This window comes from Chlamydotis macqueenii, chromosome 5 (assembly GCF_036417535.1).
Source record: "Chlamydotis macqueenii isolate bChlMac1 chromosome 5, bChlMac1.mat, whole genome shotgun sequence".
In the NCBI taxonomy this organism is placed as follows: Eukaryota; Metazoa; Chordata; class Aves; order Otidiformes; family Otididae; genus Chlamydotis; species Chlamydotis macqueenii.
This window is the reverse complement of record NC_141560.1, coordinates 60,071,979-60,090,784: the sequence shown is the minus strand read 5'-3', so window position 1 is coordinate 60,090,784 and position 18,806 is coordinate 60,071,979. Positions and strand designations below refer to the sequence as shown.

At 41.1% G+C, this 18,806-nt stretch overlaps 1 protein-coding gene across 1 annotated transcript in view; it reads right to left on the bottom strand.

Annotated features, from left to right (window-relative positions):
- Nucleotides 1–655: 655 nt before the first annotated feature.
- Nucleotides 656–18,806, bottom strand: part of SWAP70 (switching B cell complex subunit SWAP70) — a 45,360-nt gene continuing 27,209 nt past the window's right edge. The window contains exons 5-12 of the mRNA XM_086750041.1: nt 14,618–14,764; nt 14,229–14,337; nt 11,624–11,805; nt 9,476–9,583; nt 7,758–7,924; nt 6,772–6,970; nt 3,397–3,493; nt 656–2,703 (exon numbers count right to left, since the gene is read on the bottom strand). Of these exons, the coding sequence (XP_086606167.1) occupies nt 2,594–2,703; nt 3,397–3,493; nt 6,772–6,970; nt 7,758–7,924; nt 9,476–9,583; nt 11,624–11,805; nt 14,229–14,337; nt 14,618–14,764 (1,119 nt within the window). The 3' untranslated portion in view covers nt 656–2,593. The remainder of the gene's footprint in view (nt 2,704–3,396; nt 3,494–6,771; nt 6,971–7,757; nt 7,925–9,475; nt 9,584–11,623; nt 11,806–14,228; nt 14,338–14,617; nt 14,765–18,806) is intronic.

Below are 18,806 nucleotides of genomic sequence, written 5' to 3'. Positions count from 1 at the left end.
TTCTTCCCCCCACTTTTACTGTGTAACACTTCACACAAAGCTTTCTTAATTTGTCAGAGCAAGCAGGGACAACAAAGCTAAAAGAAGTCTTGTCTTGTTTCCTCTTTTAATAGTGACTAAGAAATAACAGATGACATGTTAATGAAGGGCTGTTTTTCCTGCAGAGACACATGTCTGTATATGCCAAGACACCCTCACTCTGCAGCCATCTTCCCCCCTTAGCTCACTTATAAGAAGAGCACATCTGCCCTTCTCCCAGGCTAGCACTCTAAGCATTGATGTGTTACTGTAGATGCAACTGTTCTATCAATTAATTTCCCATCCAGCAAGCATTGTGTTTCAGAAAAAAAGCTAAACTGCACCCTCAAAATACCGTTACTGAGCAATATCTTGGTAATAGCTGAGCATCGTTATACTGTATCAAGGTGTAGTGAATATGAACATTTAAGAGAAGTAGTGCTGTTAAGACAAATTACATTGTATTATCTGTGTGACCATTGCCTTTATTATGACTTTAATCCAAATCCCATTGATCAGAGCATCAAGAGTATACTTCTTCCATCTAGAAGTAATACATCTACACAATAGTTACTGGATTTTGAATTCCAGTGACCCAAAAGAAACCCATGCAAAAAGACATCAATTAATTCAGAAATGTAAGTGACTTTATATTACTTTATTAAATAGCCAATTCTAAAGAACAGTAAAAAATACGAAACATGCATCATTTGGTGTTCTTAAAAAAACATTTGTCCAAAATAAAGACTGTTAGAAAAATTAAACAAGTTTAGCCCCGATACACCTTCTCCACATAAAAGATGTTTGGTAGTTATAAACACGGTTCCATCTCCTTTAGCAAAGTTTAACAATGTATACATTAGTATTTCTATTACAGTTTGTTTTTTTTCACATTTCTTCTGTAAACATAATCAATTTTTAAAATGCCTTGTTAGCAAGCTAAAGGAACTACTGCTTTCCTGTACAGTAAATACAAGTAGGAAGATCCTGGATTTTCCTGCCATTCTAATCAGCACTCCATTTACTGAAACATTAAAGATTTCCATTAGTATAAAAATATAACCAGAGAATAAATGTCTGAGAAGATTCAGTATTTGAGTGAGTCTTAGTTAATAGGCAAAATGCTATTGACTTCCAAATCTGAAGATCACTTCTGTACAGCTTCTGGTTTTCTGAGATGCAAGTATCACAACACTGTACACAAATGCACTGATAATCCATCTGAAAAATTAACTTATTTACTAAAAATAATTTAACATTTAGCTCAACTAAAAAGTAGGTGCTAAGACATGGTTGCACATATTCAGTATACATACAAAGGTCAAAGCTGACTAACAAGCCACACAGGCACCAATAGGCACCTGCTCTTTGGGAGGGGGGACTTAGTTCTCAAAAACGTATGTACAATTTAGCAAGAATACTATTTTACTTAGCAATAGACTGACCTCTTGCCTGGAATGGAAGACCCACAAAGCAAAAATCACAATCTTACTCCTTTTCTCTACAGAAATATAAATAACTGGCTTTGTCCCTGGAGAGAATTTTGAGACAGAGCAGTAAGCTCTTTGGGAAGTCTTGTTACTAGAAACACTTAAATTATTTTATGGACAGGAATTAATTTTTTTCTAAAGTAGTATTGTTACACATTTACCATTTTTATCTTTCCTCTTTTATTTTTTTTTTAATCTAGCCTTCAAAAAGTGCTGTATCTAAAATGCTGGTATGTTATGATTTCTGCATAAACACAGCGTTGATGCAGATGACAGTTGGCCTATATGTGCTAGCATCTTTCACTTATCTGCTCCAGAAAACTGTAAGTCAGAACTGTACATCTTTTAAACTATGAAGTGAACTTCTCAAGTATGAGACAGTACAAGAACTATTTTGCATAACTGCTTTTTCCAAATGTTTTATGGCAGCATTTTGTACATGCCTATTTCCAGTTCTTTTGTTTGGATTCCTGCAAACAGAGGAGAACAGGACACAAAATCTGATCAGCCAGCAGGTACCTAGTGATGCCAGTCTGCCCTCACCAAGGAAGAATTTATCTAAGCACTAAGCATCATGCGAAGAGCAACAGATGGACAAAGAAAAAATAAAAGGAGACTCAATGGAAGGAAACGTAATGCTCTCAGAGTCAGACAGAGCCTCCAGGACTGATTTATCCTGGGTTTAAATTATACCAACCAAAATAATGAAACAATTGCTCTCCTTGGTTTTTGGAATGAAAGTGACACTGCTGGATCGGTTAGATGCTGTCAGATTGTTACAGGCTAGTATAGAAACAACTCTGCCACAAGCTCAATAAAAATCTTCAGTTGAAAAGTTTTGTATAAAAGAACAGAATTTCTGGAAATGTGAGGGAAAACAGGAAGTACTGTCAGACACCACAGATTATAATTACTGAGCATATTATAATTACTGAACTCTGAGTAGATACTCCTAACGTGGTAAACAGTATTTCCGCCCAACCTGCTGAGCAAACTAAGATCTTTGTAAGTGAGAAGTTGCTCTGTGCAAAGCAGAACGAACCAAGGTGGGCTTCTATTCATGAACGGTACATCAGCTACCATTGTTACTCAGAAGTGGCTTTTTTCCCTTTCCAGCTCTTTTGTCTTTGCTCAAGTTCAGCTTCAGTGAAGGCAGCCGGGCCCCAGTTTGTGATTAAGTGAGGACTCTTGGAGCCTGGAAGACAGAGCGCAATATTTGAAACAGGCATTTCTGACAAGGACATCCCTCACCACAGGCCATGTTGCCACAGGAGGATTTGGTAAATGCTATCTCTTCTGTGACCAGAAACCCTCTGAAAGGTGACCTGAGAACCTGCCTAACCAAGGAGCAAGGAATGCCTGGGACAGCACCAGTGACAAGGCTTAGTGTGAGTTGTTGTTGACTGCTGCAATCTTTTGCATCCTTATCTCCCAACTTTCCTCCCACCCCAAATAGTTGTATCTTAGTAAACCCCTCTTATGCCTGCCTTTAGAGCTGCCCTTGAAAGGAAAGCAATCTGTCCAGCACTGCATTACAAACCACTTTCCTCTGAGCTGGCATGCTGTTAATTAAGCTAAGAAATTAAACTTTTCATAAAAATAAAATATTTTAGCTATCTTTACTTCATGGTTTTGGCAGTTAGCATTTATGCTAACTGCATTAAACACCTAAACCATACAGTGTTCAGATTGATCCTTGCTTTGTTTTACCAGCAGAGGTAAAGATTTGAAAGTTACCATCAGCAGTTCTTGCAAATGTGGTATTTATAGGCTGCCATGAAACCAATAAGCTACAGGAAAAGGCAGACTTCAGTAAATCACTAGGTGATCTAAGTATATGAGATAGAATGAATATAATTTTTTTGTAACTTTTCTGTTGATAACTTACCCGGCTCTATTAGTCGAATTAATCCCTCATGATGAGCTACTTTATCTTTCCAACTCTTGGTGTTATTAGCTGCCATTTCCAACTTCTTCTTAACCTCCTGAAATAAGACACAACCCACTTGAAAACAAGAACAACTTTACTCTATTTATATAAAAAGAAAAAAACCTCCTTTTAAATCTAAGGAACCACACTAATTGAGCCAGCCCTCCCTTTAATGGAGACAAAAGAACTTAACTTCTAACCATCCTAATCAGTTACTAGCTGTGTAAAAGTTGTCAAACGAGAATAAAAAAAACCCTAGGTTTTAAAAGATTCTGTAGCTGTGTAAGTAGGGCTGGTCTTCATGAAAACTGAAAGCATAAACTGTAGTTTCAAAACAGAAAGATGCATTTTCTGTTCCAAACTGTTCTGGTTTTATTTAGTGAGGAGCGCATAAGGTGGTAGCTTCTATAAGAAGTTGATGATAGAAGTTGCTCCCCTTTGTTCAGTGGACTTGGCCGGGACTAGGGCGGACCCGTTGCTGGCCAGGGCCGAGCCAATTGGTAGCAGAATGTTCCACGATAACGCCTCTGCGATAACGTATTTAAGGGGAAAACAGGAAAAAAAAAAAAGAGTAGAATCATAAAATGGTTAGGGTTGGAAGGGACCTTCAAAGGTCATCTAGTCCAACCCCCCTGCAAGGAGCAGGGACATCCCCGACTACATCAGGTTGCTCAGAGCCTCATCCAACCTGGCCTTGAACGTTTCCAGGGATGGGGCATCCACCACCTCTCTGGACAACCTGTTCCAGTGTTCTACCACCCTCACTGTAAAAATTTTTTTCCTAATGTCCAATCTAAATCTACCTCCCTCTATTTTTAAAACAATTACCCCTCGTCCTATCCCACCAGGCCCTACTGAACAGCCTCTCCTCATCTTTCTTGTAGGCCCCCTTGAGGTACTGGAAGACTGCTATCAGGTCTCCCCGGAGCCTCCTCTTCTCCAGGCTGAACAGCCCCAACTCTCTCAGCCTGTCCTCAGAGGAGAGGTGCTCCAGCCCTCTTATCTTCATGGCCCTCCTCTGGACCCTCTCCAACTGGTCCACGTCCTTCTTATGTTGGGGGCTCAAGAGATGATGTAGAAGCTGAGATGATGTGAAGAAGCTGAGTGGGGGCAGAGAGGGGGAGGCGTGAGCCTTGTGGGCCTTGCAGGCCTCACTCTCTGGCCTCCCGCCAGGCAGCTGACTGGGCCCAACTGGGCCCAGCCCGGCTGCAAGAAGCGAAGAGGAGATGAGATGCGAAGATAACCTGAGAGGCATCTGCGAGAGGAACGGCTGCAGATGCCAAGGTCAGTGAAGAAGGAAGGGGAGGAGTAATGTGGTTCCTGGCCAATATTCCCCTGCAGCCTGTGGTGATGACCATGGTGAAGCAGGCTGTCCCCCTGCAGCCCATGGAGGACCACGGAGGAGCAGAGATCCACCTGCAGCCCGTGGATGACCCCGTGTCAGGGCAGGTGGAAGCCTGAAGGAGGCTGTGGCTTGTGGAGGACCCCCTTGGGCAGCTGTTCCAGAGGGACTGCACCCCATGGAAGAAATGACCCATGCCAAAGCAGTTTGAAGGACTGCAGCCTGTGGGTGGGACCCCTCAGTGGAGCAGGGGAGGAATGCGAGGAGTTCTTCCCCCGACCACAAAGCAGAGCCATAAAACAACGCATGAACGCATGATGAACTGACCGCGACCCCCATTCCCTCTTCCCCCCTGTGCCACTCCGGGGGGGAAGGTGGTAGAGATAATGTTAAGCCTGGGAAGGCGGGGGGGGGGTTATCTTGTTCTCTGTCTCATTATCTTGCTGTTTTTAGTAGCAAATGAATAGTTTTTCCCAAGTCAAGTCTGTTTTGCCCATGACGGTAACTTTAAGGATTTCTCCCTGTCCTTATCTCAAACCTCAAGCCTTTTTTCTTCTTATATTATCTCTCCCTATTCTCTCAGAGGGTGAGGGGAGTGAGAGAGAGACTGCGTAGTCTGGTCCCTGGACTGAACTACGACACAAACTACGACCAGCTAGCTGATATCTCTCACTATCAGAAACCATAAAATGTAAGCTCAGAAAAGGACCACTGCTGTTATATCCATGCAAGAAAGAGGTGTTCTTCAGTCTAAGCCAGTCTTTTGGTCAATTCCAAATGGAAAGCCAGAATGTTTAATTATTTCTAAAATAATGAGTCAACTATCACAGTGACCTACTCCATCATTTGTTTTGTGGATTTGTTTGTTTGACTGGGTTTTTGAGTTTTTTTCTGTCTATTGCACTCAGCAATTCCTTTGGAGTAATAAACGTTTCATATACAAAAAGCCTACATGTCACATAAAAAAGTCAAATATTAGCCAAAAGCAATATAATGATGGTGTTACATCTAATGCAAACATGGTAAGTTGTAAAGTAGCCAGACCCATAAATTCTCTGTCAGCTCCTCCTCCATCCCCAGGCCAAGCTCCATGCACTCCAGCCAGCTGCTGACATAGAGAGCTACACCCCCTCCTCCCCACATAGAGAGCGACATCCTCTCCTCCCGCTCCTTGTCTCCCCTGCCTGTCCTTCCTAAAAAGCCTATATCCCTCCATCCCAACGCACCAGTCATAGGAGTTGTTCCACCACGTCTCCATGATGCCAACAAGGTTGCAGCCCTGCATGTGTGCACTCATCTCCAGCTCTTCCTGTTTGTTCCCCATACTACATGCATTGGTATAGAAACACTTAAGCTGGGCCCCTGACAAAGCCAACTTGCTGGCTGGAGCAATGGAATGGAATGGAGCATGGAAATTCTTCCATGAATACAGCTACTAGCCTTCACCAAAAACACTCAGCGGAGCAGAGAATAGGCCTGGCATTTGGGACATGAAGCACTGCTACACACTGAGAATGAGAGCTAATTTCTAGCTATCCTTGATGTCAGTTCAGTGCTTAAATACCTTTTTGAAGAGTAAAGACAGTAGCGCATTGATTTTTCATTTGTAGAAGTCAATATTGTCCCATGACATCATCAAAACACTGCAAGAATAACTTATTCAAAAGCATAAGGCATATAGTTATGACAGCAATAGGACTGCGTAAGAACAGTTAATCTACAGGAGAAGATAAATGTATGTATTTCAGGATATGACTGAGCTAGCTTGCAAATTGAGACAAAAGAATAAAAGAGGTGGTGTGTCTGAAACATGTCCTCTTCTTCAGATGTATCTACTGGTCTAGGCCAAAACACCCAACACATCCTACCTGTTGTTATAATTTTTGTGCCATGCAAGTCCTTAAAGAAGCACGATATTGATTAACTTCAAATTCAGTTAAACTACTGAATACCTGACTAAGTAGGAGAGGCTGATGAACAAAGCAGCTCACCTCATATTGCTCAAGGGCCTCCTTCCTTTCCAGTTCAAGTTGTTCCAGTTGCTGCATAGCAACTTGAAGAGCCCGTTCCTTTATCATTCTCTGGTTTTCTAGCTCTTGTTTCTCTGCTTCTGTCATCTGAATGGTCTGTTGCTGCTGCAAGTGCCATTTTTCCAATTCAGCTCTCTTTGCTGACTCCTCTTCCAGTAATCTGCAATGGGGATTGCAGTGTTAACTGCACTTTAAAGCTTTGAAGCAAGCTGTATCCATTACATAACATACACATAGGGAAGCCAAGCTAATTATTTTCTTTTTTTTTAAAAAAAAAAAAAAACAAACAAAACAAAAACACTTGGGAAGCAGGGAAAAAGTTACTGCTTGTAGGCTTGTCTTCAGTCTAAAGCTGAAAATCATACCAGCAGTGCAAACAGTTTGACTGCCACAAAGGGCTATTCAGAAAATTTAGTAAATAATGCAAATACACAACACTGAAAACCACTGAAGAAACAAGCATGCATAAGTTATCTTAATTGTCTTAGGAGGACTGAATATATGAAGAAACAAACCACACTAAACAAAGTCCATATGAGTAAGAGGAGACAACTGTTTACCAATTATATTTTATACCTGTGACAAAATACAGCAGAAAGTCATATTTACAGTTACTGCTTTATAAAATACACAACTGCATAGTCTGTACAGAGTGATCTCAGCTTTTCAAGTGTTTACATGCAGAACACCTGATGAAAAATAAGTTTGCCTGCTTCTCTGAAATTGCTGAGCACTCCCACTGCTAAGGGCTAATCAAACTTATTAAAACACCATAAATACCAGCTTGAGCCTTCATAAGTTTAGGAAAAAAAAAGAATCTATGCTGCGTTTGGACTTCAAGCAGCATGTCCAAGATGCAAACAATCTTTAATAGTATGGCACAGTTATTTATTATTGCAGAGGGGAGTGAGGAATTGAAATAAATCTCTACTAGGTCAAAGTCATACCTGGCTTGAAGTTTTCTTACAGTCTCTTCATCTTGACGTGCCTGTTTCTCATCCTCCAAAGCTTCCTGTAGCTGTTTATACATTTCTTCCAGTTCACGTACTCTTTGTAAATACTGTTCCAGTTCAGATGACTTCCGAGCAACCTGCTCTTCCATTTTTTGTCTTACCTAGCAGCATAAATTGAGGACACATATGAGCTACCATTCAACTCGGGTTTCCAATTTTTAAAGGAATTGCCAGGTTTCCCTCAGATAATGTTTTCAGAGACAAACCTTTTCCTGCTGCCTGCAGAGCAAAACTGGTACTATTGAGTCTAGGTTTGTAGATGCATAACTGTGTAACTAAGAGCATTGAAAAAAAAAAAATAATAATAATAATACAGGTTACTTACATTGCCCTCCTTCAGACAGCACAGGATTTTTACAGGGGTTTAAATCTAACTTACATCAGTTTGATCTTGTCACTTGCTGGTTTAATTACATTGTTTCCATGCCTTTCCTCAGGCATGTCCTCCCTTGGCAGCAGTGTATTTCACACACTTCTATCTGGATGATGGCACCATGACAGCACAGGATGGATAAGGGGTGGAAATTGGCTAAGGAGGTTGCTTTTCTAAGAGACGAGCAACCATAACAAAAAAACAGAGGTAAGAGACAGAGGAAGGTGAGGGGATGCTGCATATCCACAGTCACCTAAGTCTCTGATCCTCATCCCTCCCCTTTCACTGACCAGAGCAGAAAACCAGGGGTGCTGTGGCACCAGAGCCATCCTCCCACTCAGCCCATCACTGTGCTGGGGACAACAGCAGTCAGCTGGCTTTGAACTGAGTCAGGATAAAGCACCAAAACCTCAGCATTTACCAATACATAACATGTACTTCACAGAAGATAAGCACAGCTCCTGAAGTCAGCAAGAAAGGCTTGCTGTCAAGTGTGGTAGGATGGCATGTCCTGCTCCACTGGTCTGCAGTCTGCTTTGCCTCAGTCAGCCTAAATCACACTGACCAGAAAGGGATCATATTCAGGAATTCACTCAGCCCATAAAGCAGCATGGTGCGCATTTATGTCCAGAGACGTTTCATCACATCAACTTGACTGTTTCTTCTTGTTTTCTCCAGCTAACAGAAAAGTCTGTTATGCCTGACAAAGCCCCTGAAGACTGAAATTTAGTTATTTTGGAAATTCTCAGTGTGGATTATAGTAACAGCGTTGTAAAGCCACAATGCTTCTTTAACTTTTTATGTTTTTGTGTGTGTGTATAAGTGTAAAAGAATGCACAGTATTAAAAAAAAAAAAAAAAAAAAAGTCGTTTTAAAAATATATTCAAGTCAGAAAATTCCTAAAACGCAGTTTGGTTACATCTGTGTTCATTTTGCATATTCATGCAGTATGTACTGGCCTCAGATTTTCCATCTTTGAAAACTGCAAGGGTAACTTTAGTCTGCATTTATCTTTCAAACAGTCAGATTTTCCCCAGTTTTCCAATAATATTTAAGCTTTGAACACTATACAAATTCTAGGCAGGCTGTTCCAATATTTGAATTCTCTAGTAAAAATATTTTATTCCTACATCTGTAAAAAAATGCAACACAGGTTGCATTCTCCAGCCTCCTGCAAAATCTGTAGAATCCTTTCAGTGATTGCCTGTGAGAGAAGTCATTGCTGAACACATTGCTCACAATGTGTAATCATAGCAAAAGAACCACATGCACTACTCACCAATTTTTCTCTCTCCAGCTCCAAACTGAAGCGATCTTGTAATTCAACTTGAGTCTGAAGTCTTTTCTTCTCTTCCTCAGCAGCACGAGCAGCTGCTGCTTCTAGTTGCTGGAAGAGGAGGGCAGGAGGAAGAAAAGAGGGAAAAAACAATTTGTCAAAATTAAAACATTTTGAGGGAATGGAACTTTATTTAACAATTTTTGTTTTTAACAAAAAAAGGCACTAGCTTTTTTTTTTTAACGTCTGAGGCTATTCTCAATCTCTAAATATAATTTTTATTCTTGTTATTTGCAAGACAATTTTAAATTTGCCAATGAAAAGTCAATTATCAGACTTCCTCCAAGTTTCCTTTGCGTCCTGCTTCGTGCAACTGATAGAAATCACTGTATTTCCTCCTCTATCTCATATAGGATAGAAAACTGTTACAGAAAACCACATCTCAGGCAGGAGTTCCAAGAGTTAAAATATGCCAGCAGGCATAAAAGGCATACAAGAAACAGAAGTGAGAAGCACTAAATTGCCATAGGAAAGCAGAAGTGCTACAAACTTCAACTATAATAAGTGATTGTGCTATTGTGAATCACACTCCTTTAACGTTCTGTAAATTGCCATGTAAGGTAAATAAAATTCAAGTCCATAACAATCACTTGAAATTAGGGGAAAAGTTAGCCTAATCACAGCAAATGTCTAGGAAACAGCTGCTGGTACTTTCACATCTTTTTGCAACTTACTTTTTTTTTTTTTTTTTTTGCATCTTGATTTCACATAGTCATCACAGTGTTTCCTTTCATCAGGATTTTGACAGCATGTATTTTCAGAATGCATGGAAGGTTAGAAATGCACAGGTATCAGCAAAAATTTTACCAATACTGAAAACAAAATAATTATTTCACGTGATTTTCCTAAGAAACTTATCTGATGCTTCAGAGGAAACAAGCACCCTTCTTTTGTAATATGCTAGGCTGATGAAATTGTTTCCACAAACCTTCAGTAAGAGAGACATCCATCATATCTGGTATTTTTGGAAGGTACCACATTTAAACCATCTTCCTTCAGACAACCTAGATGAACTAATGAAATGCCTAAACAATTAAAGCTGCCAAGTTAAAACTTTCATCCCTTTTCATACCACTCTAGTCTGAAATAGATGAGAAGTAGAGAAGGAGAAGGCTCCTAGTTTGTTTTTAAGCTGTAGAAGATACAGCTGTACAGAATTGTTCTCCTCTGAAAGGCTTAAATGACACCAGTCTTTTTGAGTTAGTATTCCTCCTCTGCCAGAACATTTAAAAGCATGTAATTGTAGTCAAATCTAAGATCTCTATTTAATTGAAATTTTCTTTTGTTTTCCTTCCCTACTTTGAAATTAAATAAACATTGCCAATACTGAGCCCAGAGGACAAACGTACAGAGTCACAGGCAAGGGTGGGTGCTAGGCTTTTGCCAGCAAGTCTTCTGTCAAATACTCAGAAATTTCTAGTCCAATTCTAGTCAATCCACATTTACACGGAACATGCATTTAAACAGTTTATAAATGGTTGCTATGTCTCTCAGCTCTATAAATCTCTCCTAAACTACTCTAATAAAATTATGCCTATACATACTCACAAAATCACTTTGCATCTTTGGAATCTGTGTAAATTAAATTTGTATCTCTGGAAACTACGTCTCTGTGAAGAGAAAAAGTTCCCCTACACATACAAGTCGCATAACAGAACTTTGGAAAACTAGATAAGAAAATCTTAATGGAAAGCCCCAAATTTGACAGAGACATCTGACAGAAAAGAAAAACAAAAAACTCACAACTGAAAATACTAGACTCTCAAGTCCCTAAACACCATCCACATAGCTGTGGTTTTCTTTTACACTAGTTTCACAATACCCTCATAAGTACAGGGGACAGGGTTGAGCCACATGAGTTACCCTGAGCCTGCTGAACAGGCCTCAGAAACAGCTGCAGTCAACGCTGCAGGCTCAACCAGCTGATCTACTTGCTTAGGAGGCTGACACTGACACAAACTCACCTCCTCTGGAGGCATTCACTCAGTATGTCTGAAAACCTGAACAGGAAATAGATGCCTAATTATACTTCAAGAAGCCAAGCTCAACCACAGAGACTGAGCTTAAAGCTTGAAGGTCAGCAGTTCCCACCTTTCGCACGGTCTCCAGTTCCTTCTGCTTGTTCTCATTGGCCATTTGCAGTTCTTTCATCTGCCGCTCCAGCTCTTCTTGCTCAGCTAACAGCTTCTGGCGCAATTCTTTTCGTTTTTGGCGTGCTTCTTTATGGGGTGGAGGGCTTCCCGCTCTCAGCAGGTTTACAGTGGTCTGTATGGCTGGAAAGGAGCATGCAAGGCAAAGGGAGAGGAAGAGAACACCAGTGAAGGGAAATTATAAACTTTCTGGATAGCCTTAGAGAATTAATACCTGTGGTGCTGTGTTGTTTGTTTGGTCAGGTTTTTTCAAATGTATTTTAAAATCAGAAATAAGTGTTGTCAGTTCTCCCAGTTCTCCTCAGGCTAGGTGTCAACACAAATCAAAGGCAAAAGACAGGCTTTCAATGTTGGCTGTGTGCCGCAAGGATAAGGTCCAGCAATTCCAATGCATTATGTCAATTCCAATATTGATTTCTAACAGGAAGTGGACATACAAGTCACTTGTACGCCTAGCTGCAAACCGCTCCCCCAGACACATCAAGATTTCTTACTACCTAGATACAGTGACTCCAATCAAGCAGTAAGATGTTATCTAATATATATATAATCACTTACTTCCCTAGAACCAACTTTAAATCCTTTATTCTTACTGATACTCCAAGGGAAAACTTTCTCCCAGTAAAAAAGTAGCTCTCACTTACATTCATTGAGGAAGTATTCAGAGAGCAAAGCTGAGGAATGGCAGATGATTTTGGTATTTTATTCACCTATTACAACTGTGAAAAAAGATCTCCTTTTGGAACTAAGTAATCATTTGTCATACATCAGACTAGTACTATGTTTAAACATATGCTTTAGATAAAGATGGAAGTGCAAGTGGAAGCACACAGCTCCAAATATTTAAATGCTGTACATAATTCAATGCCATTGGCAACAGTGGCTTTGCAAGGGCATCTACTCCACTCTACAAAAGATGCATGTAGCTATCACTCAGCCTCACACAAGCAGTAACTTCACGGTGGGAATAGAAAAGCAAGCGCCAATTCCCAGCCTTATCCTCAGCTCACCACCATACTACCTCAAGCAAAACTGTAAAAGCAAAGCTAGTATTTTACAATGCTGAAATTAACAAGCTTTCCCTTTCTCCCTAAAAGCAACAATTTACAATGTATTCCCCTTCCCTTCACTATCCCTAAAAGTACAGCTGTTCTGGTTTTGTTAGTGAGGGGGGGCCTGAGGTGGTAGCTTCTGTAGGAAACTGCTAGAAGTTGCTCCCCTTTGTTTAGTGGACTCGGCCGGGCCTAGGGCGGACCCACTGCTGGCCAAGGCTGAGCCAATTGGTAGCAGAATGTTCTGTGATAACGCCTCTGCGATAACGTATTTAAGAAGGGGAAAACAGAAAAAAAAAAAAAAAGAGGGAAGATGTGAAGCAGCTGAGCGGGAGGCAGAGAGGGGAAGGCGCGAGCCTTGTGGGCCTTGCAGGCCTCACCCTCTGGCCTCCCGCCTGGCAGCCGACTGGGCCCAACTTGGCCCGGCCTGGCTGCAAGAAGTGGACAGGAGATGAGAAGTTGAAGTGAATAAGATGTAAAAAGGATCCTGAGAGACATCTACCAGCCTGTTGTGAGGAACGGCTGCAGACGCCAAGGTCAGTTCAGAAGGAGGGGGAGGAATAACGCGGCTCCTGGCCAAGATTCCTCTGCAACTTGTGGTGAAGACCATGGTGGAGCGGGTTGTCCCCCTGCAGCCCATGGAGGTCCACGGAGGAGCAGAGATCCACCTGCAGCCCATGGAGGACCCCACACCAGAGCAGGTGGAGGCCTGAAGGAGGCTGTGGCCTGTGGAGGGCCTGCTGGGACAGCTGTTCTAGAGGGACTGCACCCCGTGGAAGAGATGACCCACACCGGAGCAGTTTCACAAAGGACTGTGGCCCGTGGGAGGGACCCCACGCTGGAGCAGAGGAGGAATGCGAGGAGTTCTTCCCCCGACGATGATACAGCGGCGTAAAACAACGCGTGATGAACTGACCGCGACCCCCATTCCCTTCCCCGCCCGCCCCCCCCCGTGCCGCAGAGATGTTAAGCCCGGGAAGAGGGAGGGGTGGGGGGAGGTTATCTTGTTCCCTGTCTCATTCTCCTGCTAGTTTTAGGAATAAATGAATAGTTTTCCCCAAGCCGAGTCTGTTTTGCCCGTAATGGTAACTTTAAGGATTTCTCCCTGTCCTTATCTCAAACCTCGAGCCGTTTTCCTTATATCATCTCCTCCTATTCTCTCAGAGGGTGGGGGGAGCAAGAGAGAGACTGCGTAGTCTGGTCCCGATCGGGGCTGAACTACGACAACAGCCAACATAGAAAAAGCACACAGTAATACACATTTCATTTTGGTTATGGCTGCCTAAATTGAGGCACCTAAATAGCAGAAACAGATTCCCCTTACATGGGTCCTTAGTTCTTCCCGAGTCTCAGGCTTCTTAAAGATCCTTTCCATGTGCCCAAAACAGAGATACCAAAAATCACAAGACCAAGAATTTCGAATTTGAGTAATACACAGCTGCAAGACTTCAGCTCACTTTAACTTTCACATAACTAAAATTTTTGAAACCTCACCTTGAATCCACTCTTGCTTCTTCTTTTTATCAGAGGCACTGATCTCAAAGCTTTTATCAAGACATTTTATGAGAAAAAGGCATTTCTTTCCATCTTTATCAGGCAAGGCCTAGAATGGGTAACAAAGTATTAGCCTTGCAAACACTGAAATCCAAGATATATTGTCAAGGCCCATGTATGCAGTTATCTGTTACAGAGCTACAAATACCAGCACTAAGAACCTTTATAAAAAGAGTGTTTATGAACTGCTTTTATATAAAGTAAAAAAAAAAAAAAAAAAAATCCGTTAACAAAAGATACCAGGAGTCCACCTCGCACATAAAAAAGGATTAATTCTGATCTTTAGAGACATTAATAGTTTTCGGCAGGGTGGTGGGGTTTTTTTTTACCTCTACACAACAGTTGCCATCCAGTATGATGTCTCCCTTCTTGTCCTTTAAATCTTCACTTACATAGTAGGAAATAATATTGGGTTTTAGCACAAACCATCGTTCTGTCCAATTTTTCCTTTTATGACCTTTTTTCAGCATGTAGCCCTGTAAAAAGCAACAGATCACCTGAAATGTCCGGCCCCTGTTGAACTGTCTGGTCTTTCAGTTATGTGGCTTAAAGGCCCAATAGAGCATACAGAAAAGTTAGCTCAAGGCCCTAAATACTTCACCTACACACTTTAATTCTTAATACCAGCACACTGCTAATTGTTTAGTCCATGAGAAACTACTCATTGTTCTTCTGGCCAGTTTTTAAGTAACTGAGTTATCCGAATAACTGAATAATAATTATTATTATGTCATTATCAAGCCATTATTATGACTTTCCAGTCCTCTTTGATGACCTTTACTATTTAATTTTCTTCAGACAACAGAGACATTTGCCATCACTAAGACTCACCCGTAATAGTTTAATGACAATTGTTACTAAAAATCAATCCTCTGTGGATGCATGTCCCAGGGACAGATGCGGGCCAGCATCTGTGCACTATAAATCCAGACTGCTGTCAGATATTCTCAGGGACAACGCAGAAGCACCTCTGTCCTGGGAGCAGTTCCACCCTGCCAACACCCTCATTTAGCTGCACCCCACTGAAGAAGTGATCCCATATAAGCTACTTCAATGAATGTTAGAGAAACTGATAACAGAACCATACTCCTAGCATCTTTATTGGACAGAATATGGGAACGTTGGTGAAGCCTGGATTTTCCCTCAAAGAAACAGAGTTGTACCTTGATTTAAATCATGCCAAGATTTCACTCATATTATTTTATTTTCCTTGACAGGTGATCCATTCAGCTTTCTATACGAGAAAAACATTTGCAAGCCTTAAGACTATTTCAAAAGAAGGAAGATAAGCCCATACTTTGACAGTGGGCTTTATACAAATAAAAGAGTAAAAATTATATTCTTCTGTAATGACAATAAATAATTGTCAATTAGTGACAATATCATGATTAAATCATCCAAGTTTACGTCTATTGAATATTAACATATCTAAAATATAAGCAGCAATACTAAGTGCAGTTACACTAGTAACCCTATTATACATTATCCAGTGTGGCTACATCAACGCAAAAACTATCTCGTGGAAAAGGGTGCTCAGAGAATTATACAGTAATTGGTCATTCTTTCAGGCATTTGATTTTTAGTGATCTTATCAAGGGTACTGTTGTGACCTAGTCAGTTTTTAATCTAGAGTTTCAAAGTTTGCCAGTATTTCAGCTACACCTGCCATTTCTGAAACCATATTCCCCAATTACTTACATCCTTTTGTCTGACTTCTAACTTGAGAAAAAAAGGCAAATCACAGATGAAACTGAAACATCTACATCAATACAGCTATGAACAAGCCATACAGAAAGCACTGTACTCAAAGTATTCCAGATTAAGAGGATGGAAAAGTTGGAAAGGAGACCAAGGAACATTCTTCTGTAACATCTTTTAGCTATAGCATTTTGGACATAAGCAAACAAATAAATGTGTTGTGGCATATTTAAGTCAAAGGTGTCTTTCTGTGCAGGTCTGAGGGGGAAAAAAACTTCAGGAAAGTTGGAGAAGCTCTTTTGTACAAAACCAAACAAAAAAGAATGAACTCCTCTACACATACAGCTTATCTGTGCTCAGCTTTTCTAGCCAGTTAAACGTGGCCAGAGCCAGTGCCATGCCTATTCCCCTGTGCCATCCCACTCCCTTGCTCCAAAACAGGAATGCGCAGAGCAATAGCTTTGTTTGCCACCCCCATGCTCGGGTCCAAGGTCCAGGTGGTCGCAAGGGCGTGTGAAGAAATACTACAGCTTCACTCTTTCATGCCTTGCACAGTCTACGCCATAATCAGGTGGTTTTCCCCTTCCTGACATAATGAAATTGCATTCAAAGTCAAGCCAGACTGATATTTTCCCCTCAAATTTCTGCAAAATATTTATCTTTCAGTACATCAGTTGCTTCTGAATGCACACTTGGAACCCAGAAAGCCAATTGTATCCTGGGCTGCATCAAAAGAAGTGTGGCCAGCAGCTCGAGGGAGGTGATTCTGTCCCTCTGCTCTGTTCTGGTGAGACCCCACCTGGAGTCCCCATCCAGCCCTAGAGCCCCTAACGTAAGAAGGACGTGGACCTGTTGGGAGAGAGTCTAGAGGAGGGCCAGGAAGATGATGAGAGGGCTGGAGCATCTCTCCTATGAGGACAGGCTGAGAGAGTTGGGGCTGTTCAGCCTGGAAAAGGCTCCAGGGAGCCCTTATAGTTGTCTTTCAGGTCCTAAAGGGACAGGGAGAAACTCATTAGCAGGGCCTTTTGTGATAGGACAAGGGGTAATGGTTTTAAAATAGAGGGAGGTAGATTTACACTAGACATCAGGAAAAATTTTTTTACAGTTAGGGTGGTGGGACACTGGAACAGGTTGCCCAGAGAGGTGGTGGATGTCCCATCCCTGGAAACATTTAAGGCCAGGCTGGACGGGGCTCTGAGCAACCTGATCTAGTTGAAGACATCCCTGCTTCTTACAGGGGGGTGGGACTAGACGACCTTTAAAGGTCCCTTCCAACCCAAACTATTCTATGATTCTAAGAGACCACTGACAGCTCCTAGGGATCTTTTCATATCAACTATCACATGAATGACACGTCTTTCAGAAAACTAAATATCACAAATTTAATTATCACTGCTACCCTTCATAAGCCTTCGAGATCCAGGATAAATATACAATAGAAAGGGTAATATCACACCTGGCTACAATATGGTATGTAATTAATTAATACCTTGAAGTAATAATATACCACAATAAACCGGACAATTCTGTGAATCAACAAGGTTTCAGGGTACAAGCTGTGACTGAACCAGATGTCTGTAAGTCACACGGGGAACTCTGTTCTCCATTAGGCCAGTGACTGTCCAGGAGGCACTTGGCCAAATCTTGACACAAACTATTTTTAAGTGTCAAGGAACCATTCAAAGGCACTCAGACATCCTTCAGAAAGAGGACTAGCCACCACGAGAGGAAAGAAAGGAGACAGTAAAAAAAAATTATTATTTTTTTTTTTAAAAAAAGGGGAGGGTGAAGGGGTGACACACACACAAAGCAGTACCAAAACTGAAAATAAACCTGATATCCTCACAAGTTTCAAGTGAAAGGACTGACCTGACACTTGTTATTTTAATTTCATGGTATTAAACAGGAGAATTACTTCATTTTGCCCTAAACTGACTCTGTGTGTCTGTCTGCCTGTGTGTGCGTGTCTCCAGCCCTCACCTCCAACATGCAACCAGCAGTTAACAAAAATAGACTTTTGCATTGTTCTGTGGATATTCTGAAATAATTTCCTGTGCCAAGAACTTATGATGATTTCTTCAGAACAACTTAAGAAAGCCTGCCAAGAAAGTCTTTGTTTCTCTCCTCACCAAGAAGCCAAGAAATTAAAGACAAAAAAAATTCTACCAGGTAAAAGTCATTTTTAAATAGCTCTTTAGATAAGCTCTGCCATGACCCCTCAGGTCCCTGTGATCTTTATACTTTCCATGAATGAAATGCAGTTTTTAAAACCATTCCTAAACTGATAATCCAGCCACTGGAAATCTGAAGAAAATGAAAATTGACAGAAGTTTGCTAAAAATATAAAGGCCAGCATTACTTCTTGTGTTTGAGTACAGGTAAATAAGTTGTCAGTCACATAGCCTACTAAGCAGAACAAGAAGGGAGAGCACTCTGGAGCTCTTCTACACGTTTTTGCCCTGTTGAAGTGGGGCAACTTAGAAGCAGACCTTTCAGCTGGAGCAATACCTTTGTCCAAAGCCCCTTGTCTGAATACAGAGGTTACATCAGCACAACTTATATTTGCTACAATGTAACTGCATCTGGAAAAAAAAGCATTGTCAAAGATGAAAGCATTGTTACCAGTTTAAGAATGGACAGCATGTTGTAGCTATACTGTCGGTTAATAAGCAGCTCAAAGGAGTATAAAAAAAGGCTGTATTTCAAGTCAGAGCACATTTCTTTAACTTTCTAAAACCAAACTCTCTCAACAAGCAACTCATTCATAATACTGCAACAATTACAACAATCTGAACAGCAGCACAGTTTCTCTTTTATAAA